This window comes from Lissotriton vulgaris, chromosome 3_1 (genome assembly GCF_964263255.1).
Source record: "Lissotriton vulgaris chromosome 3_1, aLisVul1.2, whole genome shotgun sequence".
NCBI classification, from domain to species: Eukaryota; Metazoa; Chordata; class Amphibia; order Caudata; family Salamandridae; genus Lissotriton; species Lissotriton vulgaris.
The window spans coordinates 1,568,027,209-1,568,052,381 of NC_141689.1; the positions used below are offsets into that span (position 1 = coordinate 1,568,027,209).

The following is a 25,173-nucleotide window of genomic DNA, read 5'->3' on the forward strand; positions in this document are numbered from 1 at the left end:
TCTTTGCTCTGTTTCATATAGGAGGATGTCATAAGAAAATAGTCACATTTTAATGGTAGTCCCTTCAAACACCTTTACTTTGACCTTTGAGTGTCTGATCGCCACTGTTAACATTTCAATGGCCATAGCAAACAGCATGGGTGATTGAATGCACCCATGTTTCGTATCTCATTCAATTTTAAACTAGTTTGTAAGTTCTGGTCCCCGAGTGGGCTTATGGGACCTTTGCAGTTCCCACCCATTTCGCTCCAGCTCAAATTCCAGCATTAACCTTCTCAAAAAAGGTCCAGCTCGCTGTCAAATGTGTTCTTGGCATCCAGCACTAGTAACACTGGTGGTACCTTTTCAATTTTAACAAGACAAGATGTCCTGATAGCATTGAAGTCTGGCATTAGTGAATTTTTAGCATTGGTCTTCATTAATGTTGTTAGATAGATTCTGAGCATATCCGTTAACTGCCATCAGTGCCTTTGGAGTGATGCAACAGGGGAGGACATTATTCAGCAGGGTTGACTATATAATGCGGATACACGATGCAAATTATGAAGCATAATGTGCCATTTTTTATTGCTTCTTTATTTTGTCATCTGTTCCCATTTTAGTACTGTGTAGGTAAAGGTTTCACCTCATTAGTCCCACATTAACACAGAGGCAGCAATAAATAACTTAAAAAGGACCAGTCATTATTTGCGAAGGGCTATCTACTGCTTACCAACACAAATTGCTGCCTTTTTTGTAACTTTTGATCCGTATGATCTAGTAACAATTTTTTTGTTAATATGTGCAGATTATACTATATATGATGGGTTATGTGGCGCATGCTGCTAATCCATAATCATGCAAAAATGCCACAGCATTGCATAATTCCAGTGGCCTTGGCTATTATTTTCATGTATAAAACTTTATAAATAAATAAATAGATCTATTTGTCCACATTTATCAGTATGATAGACCTGTAGTATGTGCGTAATGTTTAATCTCTCCCAGGTTTGGGGGCAGCCACTGTATCTTTATCATACATAGTCCTTTGCAACTTCGTTATCTGACGCTACCTGTGAGACTTGCATCTGTGTTGGAGCTCACTCCTTGGCGAACGTCTTGAAGTGTTCACCTGTGAATGCTTCATGACTTGGAGACTTTAATGTTTTTGTATTCGTGATCGTGCTAACACTTAATTTTCTGATACTGGAAGTGTGTGGGCTTCCTTCGGGTCGGACTTAAATTTTGGAAAGTTGAACCCCTCTAAGCATATCGTCACTTGTTTACCCTCCTTCAGAATACAGTTTCATATAATTAAGCGCTTTGACGCCTTCGAGTATATGTTGCGTACATAAATATTTAAAAAAATTAAAATAAATAATTTGTTTGATTCTGTTTCCTTTGCACCCATCTTCAAATAATGGTTTCCCATCTTCCTCTTTAACGCTTGTTGTTCTATCAATGTTCAGTTTTACTTAAAGGCACTTCATACCAAGGTATGGGCTTTGCTTTCATGTTTGAATGTATGCAATGCAGGAATAAGAGGTCTTTCTATGGCTTATTCATCTTTTGCTCTCTGTTTCTCTTTGCTGCAGTGGCTAGCATAATTAGTTTCCTCCTTAAGGGTCTCCTACAGGGTTTCGCAAGAGACCTTGTTTTATTTTAACAAATCCCATTCAAAGGTGGCTGATGCAAATGCATGTAATCTACGGTGGCCATCTTTGATGGGGTTTTATAAAAAAAATAATTTCAAAACGCATTCAAATTTGGCTGCCGCAAATTGGTGTCTATATTTGAACGTCAATTTAAAAAAAATCATAACAAAATACATACATAGATGGCTGCTTTTATTACACACCCAGCAGCCAATTATGCAGCAGCAGCCATCATTTATTGCATACTCTTATGGTTTTCAGACCCCTTCCCAGTTGGGCTGCGACAGATGGGCATCCATTTCTGATGGCTAAGACCAAAAAAGTATCTGAAAAGCAAATAGGTGTTATGACCAAGACATATTGGCTTTGCCAGTGCTGGTTTTGAATTGGATGCAGGAACTTTAAAAAATAAATTATGAACTTCAGATCACTAACACTCTCCTTTTCACCTGCTAACATTGTGCGGGAAAAGAGCCAGCCAACAAAGCGTCGCAGGAGATGTCTGACGCACGGTGGCTTCATTCACTTCCTGAACCCAGCTAACAGTCTTCTTCCCCAGTTCTTGCGGTATTACTTTCTTATCTGAGAAATTCAGTCAGACACACCAGGGAAAGGACTAGAAGGTGAAGCATTACTGCTGGAGCCAAGGTGTTAGGAAGGGTAATTCTGGATACTGACTCATGTTGCTTAAATCCATCAAAAAGAGTAGAGCAATATTATTATTATGGGTTTATGTTAGATCCTAGGGTGTCTAACTTTAGATGATTGAACCTCAATAAATGATACCTTTTTCACCCTTTCTTTGTTTGCAGATATTTTCCAAGTTTGGGACTGTTTTGAAGATTATCACTTTTACAAAGAACAATCAGTTCCAGGCCTTGCTTCAGTATGCTGATCCTGTGAATGCCCACCACGCCAAAATGGTATGAAGACAGTTACAATATACAGATCCTTGCTCAGCCTAATGATAAATGCAATGTATTTGCTGCACTGCTGCTTTTTTGTTTTTAGTTACTCAACAAATTATTGCATGCTTCTCAGAGATACACATAGACCATATGCGACTTAACATTATTATTTTTTTTTTATTGTCTTTATTGAGATTTTCAATTAATCCAGCTCATACATTGGTACAAATAATTGTCTTTATTGAAATTTTCAATTAATCTAGCACATACATTGGTACAAATATATATCAGCAATATGTATTTCTCGAGCTACAACAGGTCAAAGGAGCAAAGAACAGCAATACAAACCAGTAACAAGGACCAGTCAACTCCACAAGCATATCCAGCATAAGAGAAAAAAAGATACTGTACAGGTCATGTACACTTAGGCTCAGAGTAGGGAACATCATAATAAACAAACGTGTTATCAATAATATTGAGGGCAACGTAATTTTAAAATATTTCGTTTTCCTGAGGAATACCAGCTCAGTTAAAATCCACATTAGGAAAGAGTCCGTTCGGGCAGCGTACATACACTAAACAGGCACATCCAGAGGCCGATAATAGAATGGTGGCTTACCATCCTCAACACCACACAAAGCCAAACATCATATCTACACAATCCTCATGTTGTTTCTAGAGAGTCATCAGTGGTGGGGGAGCCCACCCTGGCCCGTGCCCACCCTGGCCCGTGCCCAAGATAGAAACGGCTCCAAAATATCCCTGGGTCTAGAGGCGGTCGGCAACAGTTCCCAATATGTGTCTAGCTGCATATGCCCATAGGTCACATCTGCCAGCCATGCTTGGAATGTAGGAGCCTTTTTATGCCCCCAACTTAAAGCCTTTTAGCATATAGCAGCAGGAGCACATGTAGCTTCCTCACAGAGGGTTCAGTATTGCGCGATTTAACATTATTTAATATCATTGGGGATAATATATATTTTTTTTTTAAACCATCTTATATTGATTTTTCAGCAGGAAAATAACATAATACAGCATCTGCCTACCTTACAACATTACACAGTATAATTGGTGTGGAAACTGGCATAATCTCCACAACAGTTTACATATCTCCTATACACTTTGGATCAATTTAGTTGCTAACTACATCCCATAAAAATTATGACACAAAAAGTCATGCAAACAGTTCCAGCTTTACGCTTTAGATTTCTCATGGTTGGCCTCCGCCCATACCCATACCCATGGCCATCCTAGTTTTGTTTACATGGCCCTTGGACTTTCGGAACCCGCCTCTGTCGTACTCGCTTCAGCGGATTGTGCCTGTAAGTATATCCGCTGGGGCTCCCAGATGTCCCTAGGCCGGGACGTGGGCGGAATCAATTCTGCATAAATAGTTAGCTGTTCCTGGAAGGATATAAAGTCATGCATCCAATCCTTAAATTTGAGTACCCTTACCCTTCCTCATATGCAGGCCACCCTGCGTTAGCCAGTAGTAAGCCTAGCGATATGTTCTGAGTAAGGCTTCCAGATCTTTTGTGTATCCCAATAGTGTAGTGAGAGGGCTATTTGCTATTTGAATCCCTGTTATTTGACTGAGGGCTTCTAGTACTGTATCCCAGTATGTTTTAATGGGGGTGCCTTCCTAGACCAAGTGCAAAAATCAGCTTCTTCCCTCCTGCATCTGTCGGAATTCTCATTATCCCGGAGGCGGAAACGGAATAGTTTTACAGGAGTATAATAAAGGCAATGGAGATATTTGAAGTGGATAATATGCAGTCTGCTACTGGCCGATATTTGCCCGGTTTGCTTCCAGCAAAATGTCCATTGATCATCCCTAAGAAGGGTGCCCAGGTCTTTCTCCCATCTGGATCGTGCAGTCTGAGCAATATGTGGGTTGTCTGTCTGGGTGGTTCGGTACAGCAGGTATACCACATGAGCCAGAGTGGGTCGCTGAAGTAAGGCGTGCAGTGGGCCAGAGTGGGTGGCTTATTTGGAAAGTCGGAGGTGGCTGACTTAACATCGTGTTAGAGCCTTACATATATAAAGAGCTCCATGGTGACAGGTTGGCAATCTTGAAAAAACGGTTCTCGTGTGAGAAAAGTCCCCCCTATGTAAACTGCCCCTCCAGGATTGAATTTCGAATTCACAAAGCATTTGTCGACATCTCCCGTGTGAATATCTAAGAGGCCTGGTAGCGACATCAGGGGAGAGTATATCATATCCACTTTTATTTGATCTGCAATCCAAGTTCTAATTGTGCACTCCACTGTAGTTGGGTCTTCACAATTTGGATTAGTCTGTGCACTTATATATGCCGGATATGAGGGACCATGGGCCAATGTTCCACTGCGAGGTGTGGCATGCACGGTGACTGATGCATCCAGTATGCAGCGAAATGCGCCTGGGCGCACCAAAAGTACAGCTCTGTGTCCGGCACCTCCAAACCACCCTTGTCGAAGTGTAGAGTCAGTGTTTCCCACTTCAGTCTAGGCTGCTTTCCCCCCAGGTCAGTCGGATAAGCTGCGATTTGAGGGCTTTGAAAAAGTGTTTGCTGGGCGCATAAGGAATGTTTATAAAAAGATAGAGCAGCTTTGGGAAAGTTGCCATTTTATTCAGTGCCACCCGTCCTGCCAGTGAGAGGCATAGCGATCTATCTAGTGATTGAATCTGTTACTTTACCCAACACTTTGCCGTAATTGGCCCTCCTAAGGTTTTCCCTGTCTCTAGTGATTACTTGCCCAAGTTATTTTATTTAAATATCGCACCAGGTCAAGGGATAGTCTGGGACGTATCTCTTGACTGCATCTGTGAGAGGGAAAATCTGGGACTTGCTCCTGTTGATATTGACCCCCTACCCTCCGAACTGCAAAAAAGCACACAGTATAGGGTTGAGACTGTCCTCTGGATCGCGTAGGTATAGTGTAAGGTCGTCAGCATATAGGGAGATTAAGATTTGCCTTTCAGGTTATTGGAGATCGTATTTGCGGTGATGTTGTCAGAGTTTAACTGCCATCGGCTCCATAGCCAGGGCAAATAAGAGGGGGGGATAGCGGGCCCTCCTGCCTCGTTCCCCTTGTGATGTGAAATCTAGGGAAGCACACCCCATTTATAATCCGCTTGGCCTGTGGTTTAGTATACAATAGCTGGATCCAGGCTAGAAAGGGGAGAGTAAAGCCCATGGGTTTCAGGACGCTCGCCAGGTAATCCCACTCAAGGGAATCAAATGCTTTGGTGGCGTCCAAAAAGACAGCCACCGCTGCTAGATCTGGGTCAGTGTCTTGCATAAGAACGAAGAGAGTACGCAGGTTGTGCGACGTTGCTTGCCCGGCACAAAACCTGATTGGTCTGGCAATACTAAAGCGTTCCTCAGAGGGCTTATTCGTTTTGCTTGTAGTTTTGCCCAAACTTTGACATCACAATTTGAGCGAGAGCAGTCTTTGAGTCGCATTTGTCTCCTGGTTTTCCTGGTTTCAATATAGATATCCAGAGCGCGTCGCGCACTGTTTGCTGATGTATGTCTGCCTCTCCAGCCTCTTCGTAAATGTTTTTTTGAATCTGGATGAGAGAATCACTATGTTTTATAGAATTCTGCAGTAAGGCCGTCCTTGTCAGGGGCCCGACCACACTAGCTGCATGATTGCAGTGCATATCTCAGCATCTTCAAAGTCTGCTAATAGAAATTCTCTCTGGCTGTCCCCCAGCCATCCCAGCACTATATCTTCAAAGTACGGTTCAAACTCCATTGGCTGCGTTCTATGCATTGTATATAGTGTATTGTAGAATGCATGAAATGTCTCTAATATGTCTGAGGTGTCTCTGTTTATATGGCTATCTGGATCGATCACTTTGAAGATGGTGCTGGAAAATCGTGTTTTTCGGGTCAGCTCAGCCAGATCCTTCCCTCATCGTTCCCCTCTCCATATTGCCGGGCGGTGTGATATTTCCCCCAAGATTTGCATTCCCTCTCTGCTGTCTCCTGGTATTCTGTCAACTTGTCCCTAAACTTTTTCCTGTAGGGCAGTGCTGGGGTCATATTGCAGTTGCGTCTCTAGTTGTTAAAGTTCAGCCACTAGCTTCCCCTTACAGTCACTTTAAATGCTTCCCAGACTGTGGAGAACTGGGGCACTGTCAATATTTCGTGAGAAGAATTCAGTTATTTCTTGCTCCAGTTCAGTTCGGAATGGGATATCAAGCGGAGCATTTGCTGGCATTCTCCAAGACTGGTATGGCATCATTGTGTATTTTACCATTAAGGGTGAGTGATCAGAGTATGTGCGCGGCCAATGCCGTGATTTAGTTAGCCATGTTTTTAACCCTCTGCTCAGAAACCATGCATCTATGCCTGACCATGAAGAATGCACTGTGGAGTAGCATGTGCCCTCTCTATCAGTTTGGTGTAAGCTCCTCCATGTATCTAATAGCCCATGTTCAGTGACCATCTCTAGCAGTTGGTGTTAGGCATTTGTGTAATGATGGGGTTGTGGATGCTGTCTGTTCATTGTCGGGTCTAAGGTGACGTTGTAGTCTCCGACCCATACCATCTGAGTGGAGCCTCTATCTAAAACTTTCCCCCATAGGATATTGAAGCACTCAGGGTTATCGGTGTTGGGGCAGTAGATGCATGCAATTGTTATAGACGGATGCCATTCTCACCCACATAATGCAATATCTACCTAGTGGGTCTGCCATTTACCCTATCGCTACATAAGGGATATTCTTTTTAATAAGGATTGCTGTTCCCCGAGCGTAGGTGGAATATGTCGAAGCATCTGTGTGAAGCCCCTCGAGCCGCAAAGTGGTTAGGGCAGAGGGGCCGATATGAGTTTCCTGTAAAATGGTACAGTGTATGTTATGTCTATCTAAGTAGATCAAGACGTGGCAGCGTTTCCTCGGCCTCGCACGTTCTATGTGGCGAAGTTATAGCTAGGCGGGTCTGGGCGAGCTATTCAGAGCATGTAGGTTATTTAGTGCATAATTTGCATTCATAGTACGGCCGATTTGAGTAGTGTAGCAGCATGCGGTATAGCCTGTGATCTTTAAAATTCGAAATTTCGCCAACAACCCTCGCCCCCCTCCTCATCAGCAGCCCAAACCTGTTGTGGTAATTCCCCCCATGTCCCCTTCCTGTAACATTCTAACTTGGTCCCTGTAGAGATCCTGTTGCAATGTAACATTAGAACAGGTGTTTCTATTCATATGAGGGATGTCCTGCTGGGGTAGTGCATGAGGGTGTCATGGTTCGACCTCGTAGTACGAGGGTGTTCAGGGCATGCTTCTGAGTCCCTTATATCGGATGAGTCCATTTAAGAGATTAGGTAGCGCCAGTGGTAGCCTTTCATTGCGTCTTTAGTCCATTTGTAGCCTCTCCTAGTGGATCAGTGTCTTTGGGTGCAGTGTGTAGTGAAAGACTATCTCAACGTCACTCCAGTCTTGTAGTGATTTGTCTGTTGCCTTGACAAATTTATAATCATTGATTGTCAGTCTTTTCATTTAATGTCCGAGAGAGCAGCTGGGGATCTGGTGGGCTTGAGGAGACCTTGTGTCGGGCCGATCTTTGGGCAGTTGTTTTTAGGAAATCAACCGCTTGTTGTGGATGTGTGAAGATGTGCTGTTTGACCTGGTGCGTGACGCGGAGGTGTGCCGGGAAGAGCATTGCGTATGTGATATTGGCCTGTGGGAGTTTCTTTTTAATTGGTATGAATTTCTTTCGAGCTTCTTGAATTGCCATACTGAAATCTAGATAGATCTCCAGTTCCGTGCCCTCGAAGGAGAGAGTCCGTTCTTCCCTTGCTAAATGCAGTGCGGTGTCACGATCTCAATAATTAGGCACCAGGCGGTGGTAGAGTGGCAAGCGATCGGTGGGCTCTTTCTATGACCAGCATTGTTGAAAAGGCAGTCTTTCTAAACACTGTAGTGAGCAGGCGTTCCACATACTCCTCCATTCTGCCCGTATTGGTGGATTCAGGGATCCCCAGGATTCGTAGCTTAGTGCGGCATGATCTGGATTCCAGTTCCTTATTTTTGGCAGTTATAACTTTTAAAAGGCGTTCCATATTGAGTAACTGTTCCGTACGGCCTGTGGAGGTGTCTTCCAGATCAGAAATACAGTGCTCTGCCTCTTTGAGACGTTTGTCATGTTGGTCAATCTTGTGCATAATATTGTCCATACGTGTGCACGTATTGTTCATTTTTGCCTTCTTAGAGGTAAGGCTGTTTTTTATAGAGAGCAGGAGTACTTTCAGGTCTTCTGTGGAAGTCTGGCTGTCTGAATCTGCCCCTTCCGCCATTGTATGGTCTGGTTCGTCTTGTGTGCGGGTGGATTTGTGAGTGTCAAAGTGGAGTTTAGTTCGTTTTCCATCTGTTTTCCCCATGCTTGCTGCTTCCTGGTGCTTTTTTTAGCGTGTTGTTAATCTTGCTGTGGCCTGGAGGAGAGGACTAGTAGCCGGTATTTGATGGAAGTGTTCATTCTATTGATGCGAAGTATTCAGGCCTGGAGTTTACCGCGCTTCATTCAGCCAGGCCATTAGCCTGTTCTCTTTGAAGGAGTTGGGCAATCACCCATCTCGCGCGATCTCTCACAGTTCGTCTGTCTCTATTTGTGCTGGCCGCTTACTGCACAGTTGTTTGGGGCCTCTTGTGTAGTGTGCAACGTACCTGTTTCCTCTGGGCACACAACTACGAATCTTGGTCTGAGTGCGGCCCGCTTTGCACTTTCCTTTTGGTTCTCAGAGCGCGGGTGAGTCAGGGCCTCCCTCCGGGAGTCTTTTCTTGCCCCGCAGTCCACTTGAGCCACGCTCTTCTCAACGGGGGAAGCGTTATCGTGCTGCCTTTGTGGTCGGGAGGATCGGAGTGATGCGCACACATCTTGCTAGGCTCTGTGTGAAGGGTCGCCGGGGCTTCTCTAATGGCAGTCGCAGGGAGGAGGGAGGCTCCGTCGTGGACAGCAGCCTGTTACCTACAGTTTGGCTGCTCTCAGAACTCCTATTCCCCCTCCTCGCCTCCTCAGTCATCCGCTGGGTCTCCCCCGTGTCTCAAGGGTTCTGACCTCTCCTCCACGCATGTACTGCTCCTCGAGGCGATCTCCTCTGGCCCGCAGTCCTCTTGGTGATCAGGCACTGGCCGGCGCTGCCATCTTAGACCGGGCTTCAAGTCTCTGGTCTGATTACTTTGGGCAGCATTCGCCCCATAGAGCTCAGATTAGTCTGTGTGGCGCCCCAAATGTTCCGACTCCTGCTCCTGTTATTTTTTTTATTTTTTATTATTCCGGCATATGGGCAGGATTTTAGTGATTAGCGACCCTGAACGGCAAGAGCCTCAAACAAGTGCAGCCATCTTGCTTGGCGCCCTCTAGCACCCCCGCCAATATAATTTGGATATTAAGTGTCATAAGTTTATTTTGAAATAGTTTAGGCATGTCGACTGTTTCAGAAGTCTTTTTTTGTGTGTGGAAGCCACAAAAAAACTATTACAAATAAAACTATGCCCTGCAACAATTTGACTTTATTGATATTTGTTAAAGATAGTTCACATTGCCCTTAAAGTTGTAAGTGTCCTCTCTGGTTATTCTCATCTTGTGTGATGGAAGAGGCTCTGTAGTGATGTCTGTCTCCTATCGAACACAAATAAAGCCTTCCATTTCCCATGCCCAGTTTGGGTTCAGTAGATGCTTGAGGGGTGTACTTTGTGAATTAGAAATGCGCATACATTAGAATCTGTACCAGGTACAGTTTCTCCGTGACCTGACCCCAAGGCAATGGAAACCATTATGTCTTCTAAGTAAAACATTCAAGGATAAATGCCTAATATGGGTTGCCTCTTTCTTGTCAAATTGTTTTCACGTTTATTTTATTTTATTTTATTTATAAAGTTTTATATAGCGCAAACAAGATCCCGAAGGATATCTGAGCGCTTTACAATAAATTGGTAGAGAGGACAACATGAAATAAACATAGTAATTGAGAAAAGGAGAAAAAAAAATAAAAAAAATAAAACAGTAAACAAAGGAACAAATATAAGGCATAATATTGCTTTGGTTGATTTCTTCACACTGGCAGAGAGGAAGGGCAGGAGTTGTCTTGTCAGCAGAGCGATCTGTGGTGGTATCTTCTTGCCTTTATAGTTGTTTGATTATACCAACGATATACCAACGATAAACTCATCGTGAAAGGGGGCGTGCAGTGGGTGTTGCAGTAGGCGTGCCACCGCAACACCCATTCACTTCGCTGCCACCCATTATCAAGAGAGTCTATAATAGGTGGCAGCGCCGAATTTAAGAACAGGAAAGACCTGTTAAGGTGGCGAAATGAGGAGAAATGCTTCATTTCTCCTCGTTTTTGCCAGCACACATGGAAAAAGCAAAATGCCAAGGTTTGTTTATGTACTGGAAGGTGTCCCTTCCTGTACATAAACAAACCTCTTTTAAAAAATGCCAATTTGTAACCCACATGTGCGCTGCATGAAGCAGCACACATGTAAGTTACAAAATGGCATTTAAGCTTTGTTTATGTGCAGGAAGGAACACCTTCCTGTACATAAACAAACCTTCCTGCCTGCGCTGGCGTTAAGTTGTAAAACCTATCGCCATCGCAGGGGGAAACGCTAGGCTTCACCATATCCTTGGTAATATGGTGCAGCCTACAGTTATTCTAAAGTAGGCTGTTTGCAGAATTCAACAAGGCTCCCTTCATACCTAAAACTTATAATTTTGGATATTTCATTGACCTATTTTAGCTCGGTATCCAGACTTGAGCTTCCAGAGAGAACCAGCTAACCTTTTATGGGTATTTTTTGAGACTATGTAGATAAACCACTTTAACAGTTTTATTTGAGTCTGTTGAGGAATTGCATACATACCATTAGGATCAGCCAATTAGTAGTTAAGAGAGTTGGCGAGTTATCACCACTGTGTTAATATGTACCTATATCCCAGGAAAAATGGGTAGCACTACATGCTAACTCTCTTCTGTGCTAATGAAAGGCACCTGCAGTCAGATAGCAATACTCTGGCTCAAACCAAGCAGCCCGACCACAGCATCCCGGAAGAAAGACCTAGAGTGGGAATTTGCATAAGAAGTCGGGATGAAAAGGGTCAGGACAGATGGTAAATTAGCTGATTGCGATACTTGGTTTGATGCTACATACTTTGATATTGAGGAATGGCAAGTAGATGGGGGGGGTGGGGCGAGAGGGATAGCTATGCCGCATATGAGTGATTTGAGTCACAAACTACTGTTGACAATTGTGAATGTCAAGATGGTCCAGACTTTTAAAAAAATGTTGTGAACAATTTTGCAATTACAGTTGTTTGTGCAAAATAAATAAAACTTTAAAAAAGAAAGACAGCTGCATCTGCGGCACACTTTGATCACGATCAATACCTGGACAATGATCTGGAAATCTATTAAAACTAAATTCAAAAGTGTGTTCTCTCAAGTTTCTGCAGGTTTAATGGCTTAAACATAGTGTAACTGCTAAACTAATAATGCATCAATACACCACATCATCCTTTAACGATATTTCCAGACAGCTATGCAACTTCTCAGCAAAGTCAAGAGCCCGCATTGCAGATATCACAATCTCTTTCCATCATTACCTTTGTCCTGTCGCTCAGTAGAGCAGTCCCTGGTTTAGCTCCACTAGCATGAGGTTCGTTAGCACAGTGAGTTGAGTGCTTGTAGGTGATCGCCAAGTGACAAGTTCTCATCCCACCATAGCCCACACAGCCTTCCGAGAGTCAAATTGAGTACCTTGACTGTTTAACATGAACATCTATAAACGTCATTTATAATGTGCTTCGAAACTGTAGGTGTTTTATGAAGCGTTATATAAAATTGCTTTTGTAGTTGAAGTTGTAACTGCATAGTGTGCCTGACCTTGAAATGTATAAACTCTCCAAACCGATCTTTCAGTGCACAAATTTTCACAACTTAAAGTTAATAATTTCTCAGCCACTTGGCGCACAGAATAACAAAGTACATGCCTAACCTAAGGATGGTTAATTTAGTGCTTACCAGTGCACACATGTGTAAAACCCTCCAACACATGAAAACTGAAATACTCCAAGAGTTGCCTGAATCAAAATTAGGAAAAGCAGAACACTTTATTGGTCCAGAATATTCTGTACAAATTAAGTAGACACGTGGAGTGTAGGGCAGGGGCACAGCTGTGGAATTTTCCATCTAACACTCACAGCAAGCATGACTAATAAGCTGATGATATAAATGATTTAGTATGCACTGAATACTCTTGTGTACATTTGCCCCTGCTAGTAGATGATTCTTGTGCTCATGAGCACTTTGGCCCATATTATATAAAGTGCACAGAGGGCAAAGTGGGCGTGTGCGCCTGCTGTCTCCATCCCCGAAGCACGTTGTATTACAGAAGGGGCCACAGATGCTTTTGTGGCCTCTTCAGTTATACAGATTACACTAGCATATAATAGTGACAGCAGAATCCTGATGGTACATTCCCTCATTTGCATGTGGGCTTGGGAAATGAGGGAAACACTTTGCTCTGCCCCCGAGAGGTATTATGGAAAGTGGGCAACAAAGCAAGGGGACTACAAGCTCACTAACTGTGTGCCACAAAGAGGTGGTGCACTATCAGTGTGTCCTCTGATGTTGCAGTCTGAAAAAAGAGGAGATTGGATCCTATATACCCCCGCTACTGCTAGAGCCAGGTCTTGAGTGGTTTCCTGGAGGAGAGGTGATCCTGGGTCAGCCGTAGGTGAGTGGGGAGGGAGTTCCATGTCTTGGCTGCCAGGTAGGTGAAGGATCTTCCTCCGACGGTGGATTTCCGAATACTTGGGATGGAGGCGAGGGCGAGGCTGGCGGATCGGAGCTGGTGGGTGGGCATGTAGAAGGTGAGGCGGCTGTTGAGGTACTTCGGGCCCATGTCATGGAGAGCCTCGTGTGTGTGTGTGGGTGAGGAGTCTGAACGTGATCCTCTTGTTGACGGGGAGCCAGTGCTTGTCTCTCAGGTGGGCAGAGATGTGGCTGCAGCACGGGATGTCCAGGATGAGTCTTGCTGAGGCGTTCTGGATGCGCTGGAGTCTTTTCTGGAGTTTGGCTGTGGTTCCAGCGTAGAGGATGTTCCCGTAGTCCAGGCGGCTGGTTACGAGGGCCTGGGTGACCGTCTTCCTGGTTTCGGTGGGGATCCATCGGAAGATCTTTCGGAGCATGTGCAGGTTGTGGTGAAGCAGGAAGATGAGCCTGCGTTCACTTGCTTGGTCATCGTGAGGGAGGAGTCCAGGATGACCCCTAGGTTGCGTCCGTGGTCCGTTGGTTTGGGTACGCTGCCCAGGGCAGGGGGCCACCAGGATTCGTCCCAGGCGGAGGGGGATGGTCCGAGGATGAGGACTTCAGTTTTGTCTGAGTCCAGTTAAAGACGGCCTATCTTCATCCCTTCCGCGACGTCTTTCATACCTTCCTGGAGGTTGGCTTTGGCGGTGGCAGGGTCGTTGGTGAGGGAGAGGATCATCTGGGTGTTGTCGGCGTAGGAGATGATGTTGAGGTTGTGTTGGAGGGCGATGGCTGCGAGGGGGCTCATGTAGATGTTGAAGAGGGTGGGGCTGAGTGAGGATCTTTGCGGGACGCTGCAGATGACTTGGGTAGCCTCTGACGGATCGGGGGGAGGTGATCGAGTTAAAGGTAATCTATACCACAGCCTGAGACAGTTCACCCTCCCTTTTACATAATGTGGCCTTTGTAAATTGCAGGGTTTTAATACCATTCTGAGGCCCAATACTAAATTGGCCTTTTGAAAAGGTTCATCACTTCAGCTTCACTAACAATGTCCATCACTCCTTTCTCACCCCTCCTCTACCCACACCTCGCACCACAGCAGGCTAGTCCAGGATATCTGCTTTATTCCACCATATTTCTCCTTCAACATTGGCTCTAAGAACATCACTGTCAGTTTCTTCTTTACAGCTGCTTGTCTGCCCCATCCCTTTTTCACTCCACTTGTTTTCACGTCAATTCCTTTTTAGGTCTCGCCTATGCAGCTCATGCGGAGACCTTTAGGAATCAATTTAGTTTTTCGGCCAAAAACTTGCACGCTTTGCATTGCTTTCAATGGCAACGCGTGCACGTTTGGCGATTCCCTTGCGGGAGCGAGCTTTGAAACCATCGGTTTGTAATTATCTTTCAAACAGATTGTGCCCCTGCTCGCTCCCGCAAGGCAAACTCTGTGTGTGCGCTCTCTGCCGCACACCCCCCACCCTCCCACTTGTTAAGTCACAGGAATCCGGCGCCAGCCACTGAACTGCGCGTGCCCCCAACCCTGCACTCCCATAGGAAGACAGGCTGGTCACGTGCTGCCCTTGAAACCGGTTACAGCGGAGCGCAGACCGAGAGCTAAAGGAACTGAGCTGACATAGCTTCATTCTTTTCCCTCTCCCCTTTCGCGGGTGCAGCAGCCACAGCTCTGTGCCCGCTCTGTTTGTAGGATGGCCGGCTACCTCCGAGGACTGCACTCCGTCTGCAGCAGAGCCCATGTCAGAGGTGTTCTTAACAAGAGCGCTGGGGCCCGCCGTGAGCCAGGCACAGCAGCGTAGGAACTGTGAGTATTAAAGAGTAATGAAGCTGTGCGAGTATCACAGGTGGGTGAGGGCATTGGCGTAGCCACCTTTCATAGCGGGAACAGGCAGTGTGGACGAGTGATCTGCGAACGTCAGTAGGGCAACATGAGTTCTGTTGTTTGGATGCAGGTGCTGTGATTACGTGGGGAAAGCGTATGCTGTGCCAGGTGGGGGTTCTGGGTCAGTGCACCGTGTGCATTACATTGAGCGGGTCAGTGGAGCGTACTAAGTGTACTCGGGGGTAGACCAGGAGATTATGTAGTTGCTGCACAGGCTTTCTGCTATCGGAAATCCATCTGAATCCCCCCCTAGTTATGAAGCTACAACTCCGCTGCACACCCAGCAACTATCTTGGGGGCACGGTGACCAGCTCCGTAAAAGTAGCTATTTCAATGACGTTCAATGCCCTAGCACTCCCTTTCTAGGTGCTAAGCACCAGACTGCTGCCATTCGAGTGTCATGCCCCCGCTAGAGGCTGTGCTCTTCCTTTCCTGGGGTCTGACCTTGAAGGAGCCCAGTGATGGTGAATACATATTTCATTCTACGTGCACCCTCTCTTTATCACGCTCGCGGTGGCATTTTTAATTGAGGTTGACCGACCCCCCTCCCCAATCCAAGTCTGCCTTTCGTTAGGATCGTTAACTCTCATTTCTCCCAGTGTCCGTGTGAACCCTCACTGGTCCCCGTTCTTGCGGGACCCCTCCTTAAACAAGCATTGGCATAGCCAATAGGTCTCGCCTTTGGGACCTTATAAGTATTTAGCCATGCAACGATGTTGTTGCACCAAGGATATCGTGCTGCATAACTACTTATAAGATCCCAAAAGCGAGACCTATTGGCTATGCCAATGCTTGTTTTCTCGGCTGCTATGATTCCCATACTCAGGGGTGTAATGCATTCTTGGCTTGAGACTTTGGTCTGGGGGCCCTGAGTCAGGTCTGCTATGAATTTGTTGGTTTTTCTCGTCATCCTTGTTTGACTAAAAGGGTTTAACTCGTTTTTTTTTTTATAACTTAATAAGGGCCCACCTGATGCAAATCAGTATAAAACCTGTTTCTCATGGGAACAGTGTATCCCAAACTTTGATCATACCTCCACCCTTTGGCACACTGTTTTTTGTTGGGAAATTTACGATTAACACCCCTCACCGCATCTCACTGATGTGAAAATATTTAGAAGTTGACATGACAATGTACGATAGCAGACCACCATCAGACGTCTGGCTACAGATTATGTACTGTCCCGATGGGGTCGGAACGTTAGAGACTGAACTAATTACTGTGGGCTCTACTGTAGTACTCGGTGAAAACAGGAACACTGGCGCCTTCAGCAGTGGTTTTAAAGAAGGCTTTATTGGTATATAGGTTTTTTTCATTAACGCAGACCAGCGTCCTGCCGTGGAAGTGTCCCCAAAGAAATACTTCTTTCTTCGGTGTTCGCACTTGGTTAACTGTCAATCTGCCTCGGGGTTGTAGCGTCGTCTTCTTACGTCCGCTCCAGTACCGGCAAAGAAAGGAAACGAGGGTAAGATAATTGTACTAATCTGATACTATAGAAAGGACCAGGAGTGAGGGAAGAACCGCAATGACTTTGTGCACCCTCACAGTCTTGACGCTAAATGAATAACAGGGAGGGAAGTGCTCGTGATAAGGGTAGGGAGGTTTGTCAGGAGAGCGCTGCAGGAAAGCTTAAGACTATTTCCTCCGCCCGACCCGACCCAACCCGCGACCCGGCCCTGTACCTCTTGGAGCCACGCTCCTCCCGTGGGAACGTGGCGGGGCGCAGCGTGGAAACGTTGGCCTCCAGGCGTGTTGTCCTCCTTCTCGTCCGACTCCTTGTATCGTCCTTCTTCCTCCACGAAGTTAGCCGCCTCTGGGAAAACGCCGTCCGCCGTCTTCTCTGTACTTCCTGCTTTTGACATGGTGCCGCTCTCAAGGGGCGGAGTCTCGTCTCTGTGGTCCGATGTATTAAAGGGACCGTCCGTTTTAACAAACTGGCTCCAGCCGGGCTCTTCCTCTTCAGTCCACGAACCAGGCGTATCCTGTTGGGATAATGGGCACGGTAAGAGGGGGGTAGCGGTCCACCATTCTGTCTCAGCGTGAGGCTCGGGCCCATGTGCCCCGTCACATTCCTCCCCCCTGGTTTCTCCCGATCGGGGAGAGGGAACACCCTTGAAAGAAAGTCCGCATTACCATTGTCTTTCCCTTTTCGATGTAGAATGGTAAAGGAATATGGTTGTAAGGACAAGAACCACCTCAGGACTCTAGGGTTATGACTACTGTTTTGATGTATCCACTTCAGGGGCGCATGGTCCGTATGAAGGATGAATGGTTTCCCCTCCAGATAATACCTTAGCTTATCTATAGCCCATTTTATTGCCAGAGCCTCCCTTTCAATTGTGGAATACTTGCACTCCCTTTGGAAAGAGCTTCCTGCTTACATACAACACTGGGTGCTCTACTCCGTCTTGGCTGACCTGGGACAAGACGGACCCCAAACCCACGTTGGAGGCATCAGTAGCTAATATGTAGGGTTTGGAATGGTCAGGGGATGCTAGTATTGGAGCTGTAGTCATGGTGGTCTTTAAGAACTGAAATGCTTTTATGGTTTCTGGTGTGGGTTGTCTGAAGTCACGGGCCTTTGCGTCCTTTCTGAGGAGGTCAGTCAAAGGGGCTGCTACCTCGGCAAAGTGGGGTATGAACCTATGGTAGTACCCTACTAGACCTAGGAATGCTCGCAAGTCTCTCTTGTTGGAAGGAAAAGGGACTGATGATATCGCTCGCACTTTCTCACTTTGAGGAGCTATGGACCCCTCTCCTAGGACATACCCGAGGTAGTTTACTGTGTGAAAGGCGGCTCTTTATTTTTTTGCATTAATGTGGAGCCCTGCTTTTCGTAATGCAGTGAGGATAGTACTTAGATGGAACAGATGTTCTTTCCAATTCTTGCTGAAAATAACAATATCGTCCAAGTAGGCCGAGCTAAATGCAGTGTAGGGCTGTAATACTAGATTCATTAGGCGTTGAAAAGTTGCTGGGGCCCCATGTAAGCCGAAGGGCAGAACCGTGAATTCATAAGCACCGTCATCTGTTACAAAGGCCGTTTTCTTTCGATCTTCCTCCCGAAGGGGCACCTGCCAATATCCCTTTGTTAGGTCGATGGTGGTTATATAGCGGGCGTCACCTATTTTCTCTATCAAGTAGTCTACCCTTGGAATGGGGTACGTATCAAAATGGGACACTGCATTTAAGGCACGAAAATCCATACAAAAACATTTGGACCCGTCCGGTTTGGGTATCATCACGATGGGTGACGACCAATGGCTCTGGGAAGGACGTATGACACCTAGTTGTATCATATCTTTGACTTCCTTTCGGACGGCATCTTTTCGGGCAGCAGGTATCCTGTATGGTCTTTGTTTCATGACCTTCCCGGGTAAGGTGTCGATGCGATGTTCAGCTAGTGTAGTTCTCCCTGGTAGATCCGAGAAGATGTCCGCAAAGGGTTTTAGAGCATCATCCAATTCCGCTCTTTCCTGGGAGGATAGGTCCGAATTGATCACCAGGTGTTCCAGGGTTGATGTTTTGTCCACGTTCGTTTGTCCCACGAAATGTCCCTTCCGAGGCACCGGGCCCAACCACTCTTTTAACATGTTGATATGGTATGTTTGGGTCTTGGAAGGGGACAGACGTAACAGATAGGTCGTCTGCCCTATCGTGTCGATTATCTGAAAAGGACCTTGCCATTCATGTTTCTGTTTGTTCATACTAGAAGGTAGCAGCACAAGAGCCCAGCTCCCTTTATCAAGTTTTCTCAATTTCTTTCCTTTGTCATAGGTTCTTTTATACCTATTCTGTTGAACTTCCAAATTCGAGTTGGCTAGCTCTTGCAACTTCCCCAGTTTGGTTCTGAGTTGAGTTGTGTATTCCAACATGTTTTTCTGTTCTTCTGCCTCTTCATTTTCCCACATGTCCTTGGTGATTTCTAAGAGAGAACGTGGTATTCTTTCATATAAGAGCTCAAAGGAAGAGCATCCCAGGCTACTTTGTTTCTGAGCCCTTATGACATATAGGGCTATAGGCAAAAGCCGGTCCCAGGTCGGCTCCCCGGCTGTCAGCATTTTCTTCAGTGTTAATTTGAGAGTTTGATTATACCGCTCCACTAGACCATTGGTCTGTGGATGGTATACCGAGGTCTTCAGATGTTTAATATCCAAGGAAGCACAAACTTCTTTCATCAATTTGGAAGTGAATGGAGTTCCCTGATCCGTTAAAACTTCTTTGGGAAATCCTACTCTTGAAAACAATTCCACAAATTTTTCAGCAATGGCTGCAGTTGTGGTGGTCCGCAAAGGGAAGGCCTCGACAAACCTGGTGGCATAGTCAACAATCACGAGAGCATACAGGTATCCTCGACTTGACTTGGGCAAGGGACTGATGATCTCCATATCGACCCTTTCAAACGGCACACCTATAATGGGCATCTTCTGTAATGGGGCCATGGATGGTCGGTGAGTATTTTGCTGTTGACAAACTTCACATTTAGCTCAATAGTCCTGGACATCTCTATAGAACCCTGGCCAAAAGAAGTGTCTAGTTATACTGTCAGTGGTTTTTTCTTTCCCTGCGTGACCAGCTGTTAAATGGGCATGCGCAAAAAAAAGGACCTGCTCTCTAAAGGACTGGGGTACCAGCAATTGTAACTCACCCTCAGCTCTATTCTGTCGATACAACAGGTCATTCTTAATTAGGAAGCGAGGGAAGGAGGGATACGCCAATCCACTGGTAGCATGCGCGGCTTCCAAGGCATTGACCAAGGTCCTATCCTCACCCTGTGCAAACCGAAAACTACGATCAATAACCCAAGGCTCGGGGGATAGGTAAGAGGGAAGGCTCTCTCTATGTTTAGGATGTGACAAGGTATCTTTAAAGAGGGACAGAAATTCAGGGTTGTCTGTTCCCAAGATCATATATTCCGGAAGTGAGTCCACCACCCCTACCCAAACTGTACAAGGTTCCCTATGGGGTAGAGATATAGTAATGGACGCTACAGGGTATGGTTTTACATCGCCATGGACACACCTTATATAAACGGGCCCCTTGGAATTCATCTGTTCTGGCTTAACAAACCGTGTTTGTATCACTGATTGCCTGCACCCAGAATCTAGCAATGCCTTAACTGTATAACCATTCATCCTTATACTCACATAAAAGGTGCTGCCCATTTCTGCTGAATACATCACTGTTCTTGGGAGATAGCCGACCTCCATTGGTTCCTCTGGTGGTTTACGTTTAGCACACATCCTCGCTATGTGGCCCCACTCTCCGCACTCGAAACATTGGGGTCCTTTGCTTGGTGGAGGGATCAGGCTTGTGGGACGTAACAGTCTAGGTAGCTCTGCTCCTCCCTTAGGTTTTTTTTCCGATTTAGGGGGCGGAACCGCTTTCTGTACCTTTTCTGGTTCCCAAGAAAAGGTTTTAGGTTGAGCTCTAGCATACTGGGAGGCCATTTCTATTGCATGTTCCACAGTAAGTCCCACGTGTTGGCGTAGCCAGCGCTGAGTAGCGTAAGGCAAGGCCTCCATCAATTGTTCTAGATATATCTTGTTTAATATATCTTCTTTGCTACACACGTCCGGGCGCAACCACTTATCCACATACATTTTCAGCCTGAAGAATAGGGTCTTTGGGTTTTCACCTTGAACCCCTCTTTCTTTCCTAAAACGTACACAATAGGCCTCCTGGTCCAGACCTAGATGATCCAGTATCACCATTTTGATTGTGGCATATGGGGTTGTACCCAGAGGGTTAGCAGCTTGGTAGGCCGATTGGGCTTCTGCTGTGAGAAGAGGCGCTAAAAAAAACGGCCATTTCTCTTCAGGCCAACTTAGTGCACGTGCAGCCCTTTCGAAGTTCACAAGAAAAGCATCAGGATCTTCTCCCGGGACGTATTTCTGTAGGGCTACGCCTGGGGGATGGGGGGTGTTCACTCGAACTTCACCGGAAATGACCTGGGGGGGGAGGCGTTATATTTTTCATACTTTCTAATTGTGCTGTTATGGTGGTTGTGAACATATCACGGTCAGCCTGCGCAGAAGCCATTTGGTTTTCCATTGCTTTTTCCAGTTTTTCCTGTCCTTTTATAATGTGGTCGATTAGGGCCTCCATCTTTTCTTTACAGACGGATGGTGGAAATCCCACTTCTGACACCAGTTGTCCCGATGGGGTCGGAACGTTAGAGACTGAACTAATTACTGTGGGCTCTACTGTAGTACTCGGTGAAAACAGGAACACTGGCGCCTTCAGCAGTGGTTTTAAAGAAGGCTTTATTGGTATATAGGTTTTTTTCATTAACGCAGACCAGCGTCCTGCCGTGGAAGTGTCCCCAAAGAAATACTTCTTTCTTCGGTGTTCGCACTTGGTTAACTGTCAATCTGCCTCGGGGTTGTAGCGTAGTCTTCTTACGTCCGCTCCAGTACCGGCAAAGAAAGTAAACAAGGGTAAGATAATTGTACTAATCTGATACTATAGAAAGGACCAGGAGTGAGGGAAGAACCGCCGTGACTTTGTGCACCCTCACAGTCTTAACGCTAAGTGAATAACAGGGAGGGAAGTGCTCGTGATAAGGGTAGGGAGGTTTGTCAGGAGAGCGCTGCAGGAAAGCTTAAGACTATTTCCTCCGCCCGACCCAACCCGCGACCCGGCCCCGTACCTCTTGGAGCCGCGCTCCTCCCGTGGGAACGTGGCGGGGCGCAGCGTGGAAACGTTTGCCTCCAGGCGTGTTGTCCTCCTTCTCGTCCGACTCCTTGTATCGTCCTTCTTCCTCCACGAAGTTAGCCGCCTCTGGGAAAACGCCGTCCGCCGTCTTCTCTGTACTTCCTGCTTTTGACGTGGTGCCGCTCTCAAGGCGCGGAGTCTCGTCTCTGTGGTCCGATGTATTAAAGGGACCGTCCGTTTTAACAAACTGGCTCCAGCCGGGCTCTTCCTCTTCAGTCCACGAACCAGGCGTATCCTGTTGGGATAATGGGCACGGTAAGAGGGGGGTAGCGGTCCACCATTCTGTCTCAGCGTGAGGCTCGGGCCCATGTGCCCCGTCACATGTACTCTATTGTTAGATTGTTTTTTCCACAGGCTACCACAGTGACCAGAGTGTGTGTTTGTGTATCAGAGTATAAACACTGGGATGTGATGTGTTTTTTCGGGTGGCTTCACAGCTCTGACCTTCCAAATTCTAAGTTGTCTGTTGCATAGGTGTAGTTACACTCTAATGGAGAGATATTCTGCCTACATGTCCTCTGAACACACGTTTTAATCTGATGTCTTGGTGCCAAAGTCCTAGTCTCATTTGTGGATTGGATTGGCCAAGATGGGGGCACCCCATTGTACGCTGGATTTGGAATCTTATAGGTGTTACTTGAAAAAGCTAGTTGCTAACCCTTTGTAGCCAAGTCAAATCCAGCTCACCTGTAGATTAGCTTAAACTGGATCTGTTCCTCAAGCTGCAGGACCCACTCATCCCACTGTTTAGAATTGGTCAACCTTTCTCTGTCCTCTGCCTCTGTACCTGGGGAACAAAACAAATGCTTTTACACGGAAAACCTACCCAATCCTAGGGCACCCACTGGTGGCCTTTCTCCCTTGAACCCCCTCCAATACTCAGGACCTCCATCAAAAACGTAGGAAAATAGATGGACAGCACTTTTACCTTTGAGGCTTAAACAAGATTGGTAGTGGGCACCAGTTTCAGACTCTTGAGATGTCTCAAACCCATTCTTGTTTTTTTCGACCCCATCACCTGACAAATCATCATTCAGACTGCAATTTTGTCCTGGTTAGATTATTGCAGCATCCTTTACCTGGGAGCCTACTAGCCAGTCATAAGAAGGCTTCAGCTGGCCCAAAATTCTGTGGACAGGCTCTTATTCACCCTCCTAAAATTCTGTTCAGCCTCCCGTCTGCTTTGTAAATAACACTGGTTCCCCATGGACAAACCTATTCACTTTAAGACCCTGTGTATCGCTCATAAAATCTTGTACTCCTATGGTGCCTCCATCCTGATTAACCTCATATCCCCTTACTGTCCCTCATGTTCTTTGCGCTCAGCCGATCTCAACTTGGTCATTATTCCTCAAATTAGGAGAGTAATGGTGGGAGACTGCTCTTTCCATACCAAGGCCCTGTCCCTGTGGAACTGTCTTCCTCAAAACATGAGGAACACCCAGAACCAACTGCATTTTAGAAAAACATTGAAGACATGGCTTTTCTCCACCTAGCATTCCCCTTACCCTCTGAAAGGCCAGTAGTGCAGTTAGTTCATCCTTTGGGCCCAGTGCGTTGGGGCAGCCATGTGAGTTAAACATTCTTTCACATATAACATTCCCTATACATATGTTTCTTGCATTTGTTGCTTTTTTGCTCACCCAGGGTTTTCAAATAACCCCCCTACCCCAAGTTGAATTAATAAATGTGTTTATTTCAGTGAATGAAAATCATAAGCATTTCACAAAACCACTCAGTTAAAAAGAAAGAAAAAGACCAATGCTGTTTAAAAAAGATAAAAAATAGAGCTGACAAAAACGTGAACTTCTATTTTTTTAAAGTTTGATTTATTAAAGAAAAAATAAAGGGGAGGGAGGGGGAGAGGGGAAGGAAGAGTTACAATGAATGGATATACAAAATAAGCAATACAGTAATGAATTCCATGTAAGGTATGCATAACTAGCATGAAGAGTTATGAGCAATAATACTTACATTAGATAAAAGGCAAAATTAATATGATAAAGTTGAATAATTGTAATAAGCAAAAACAAGAAAATCATGGGGGTTTACGGACTTCAACCATGTTAGGATCAGGGGAGGGATGTGTAGGAGCAGATGAGGAAAGGTATGTTACTAAGGGAAGCCAAATCAAGTCTCGTTTAATAGCTAGAGATATAGGTGTGACATAATTAGTATCCAAACGATGATGAAAGCAGACCGCATTCCACCAAGATTGGTAGGAAATAGATGCAGCTTGTTTCCAGTTTGAGGTGATGGTGTGAAAAGCTATGGCTATTAAGAGGCCAAGTAAAAGATAATGATTAGGAGAAAGAGGAAGTGCTGGTGAGAGAGAACCTAGAAAAATTTCTGTAGGGGAAAAGGGAACTTGAAATTGAAAAATATTCTGTATTTGCTTCCAAACTAGGTGCCAGAACTGGGAAGTAGGAGGGCATTCGAACAACATATGTTTAAGGTCTGCAATGGGACAGGGGCATGACCAACAAGTAGAAAGGGTATCTGGTGAATAACGGGATAGAACTAGTGGAGTGAATAAGGTTCTGTTGTAAATAAAATATAAAGTTTGGGTGGTATTCGCAGCTCTAGAGGTTTTATGAAGCTTAGTCCAGATTTTTTCCCAAAAAAGTACAGGCCAAGTCTGAGAGAGATCAGATTCCCAAGCAAGTTCTATGCGCGATTTAGGTCTATCATCAACAAAGCGGAACGAATTATACAAAGCAGATGCAGAAGGAGAAGCCTCTAGCAAAATAGAAGTGGATTTATATTCTAGAGGAACATCATTGGAGGGTGACAAGGAGCGAAGATGGGGGATCAAAACAGATAAAAGGGTAGCGTGTTGCACTCGGGCAGAAGCAGGTAAGGAGTAAAGGGATTGGAGCTCTTGAAAGGAGAGAGGCGAACCTTGAGAAACTAATTGGGAGATCCAACATATTCCACGAGAATGCCAAGATTTCCAAAAGAAAGTGCGGTTATGAATTTTGAGGAGTGAGTTATTCCAGATTGGCTGTTCATGAATGGAAAGGAGGGATGGAAAAGATGAAGATAGGAATGGAGATAGAAGAGTTCGAGAATGAGAAATAACAGGTGTGCGGAGACGGGCTAGAGGAGACGATAAGGATAGAAATTCACGAAAGGTGAAAGGAGAGATGAAGGAAGTCTCCATTTTTAACCAGACGGGAGGATAGTGAGGAAGATCAGAAGATGGCCAGCGAATTGATTGTTTCATGGTAAAGGCTCGATGATATTCCCTAAAATCAGGAAAACGTACTCCAGAG

At 45.6% G+C, this 25,173-nt stretch overlaps 1 protein-coding gene across 1 annotated transcript in view; it reads left to right on the plus strand.

The window, feature by feature from the left end:
* The window catches only part of PTBP3 (polypyrimidine tract binding protein 3), a 627,347-nt gene that overhangs the window by 273,079 nt on the left and 329,095 nt on the right, over positions 1-25,173 (plus strand). Inside the window, exon 5 of the mRNA XM_086962058.1 lies at positions 2,447-2,557. Coding sequence (XP_086818184.1) covers positions 2,447-2,557 — 111 coding nt within the window. The remainder of the gene's footprint in view (positions 1-2,446; positions 2,558-25,173) is intronic.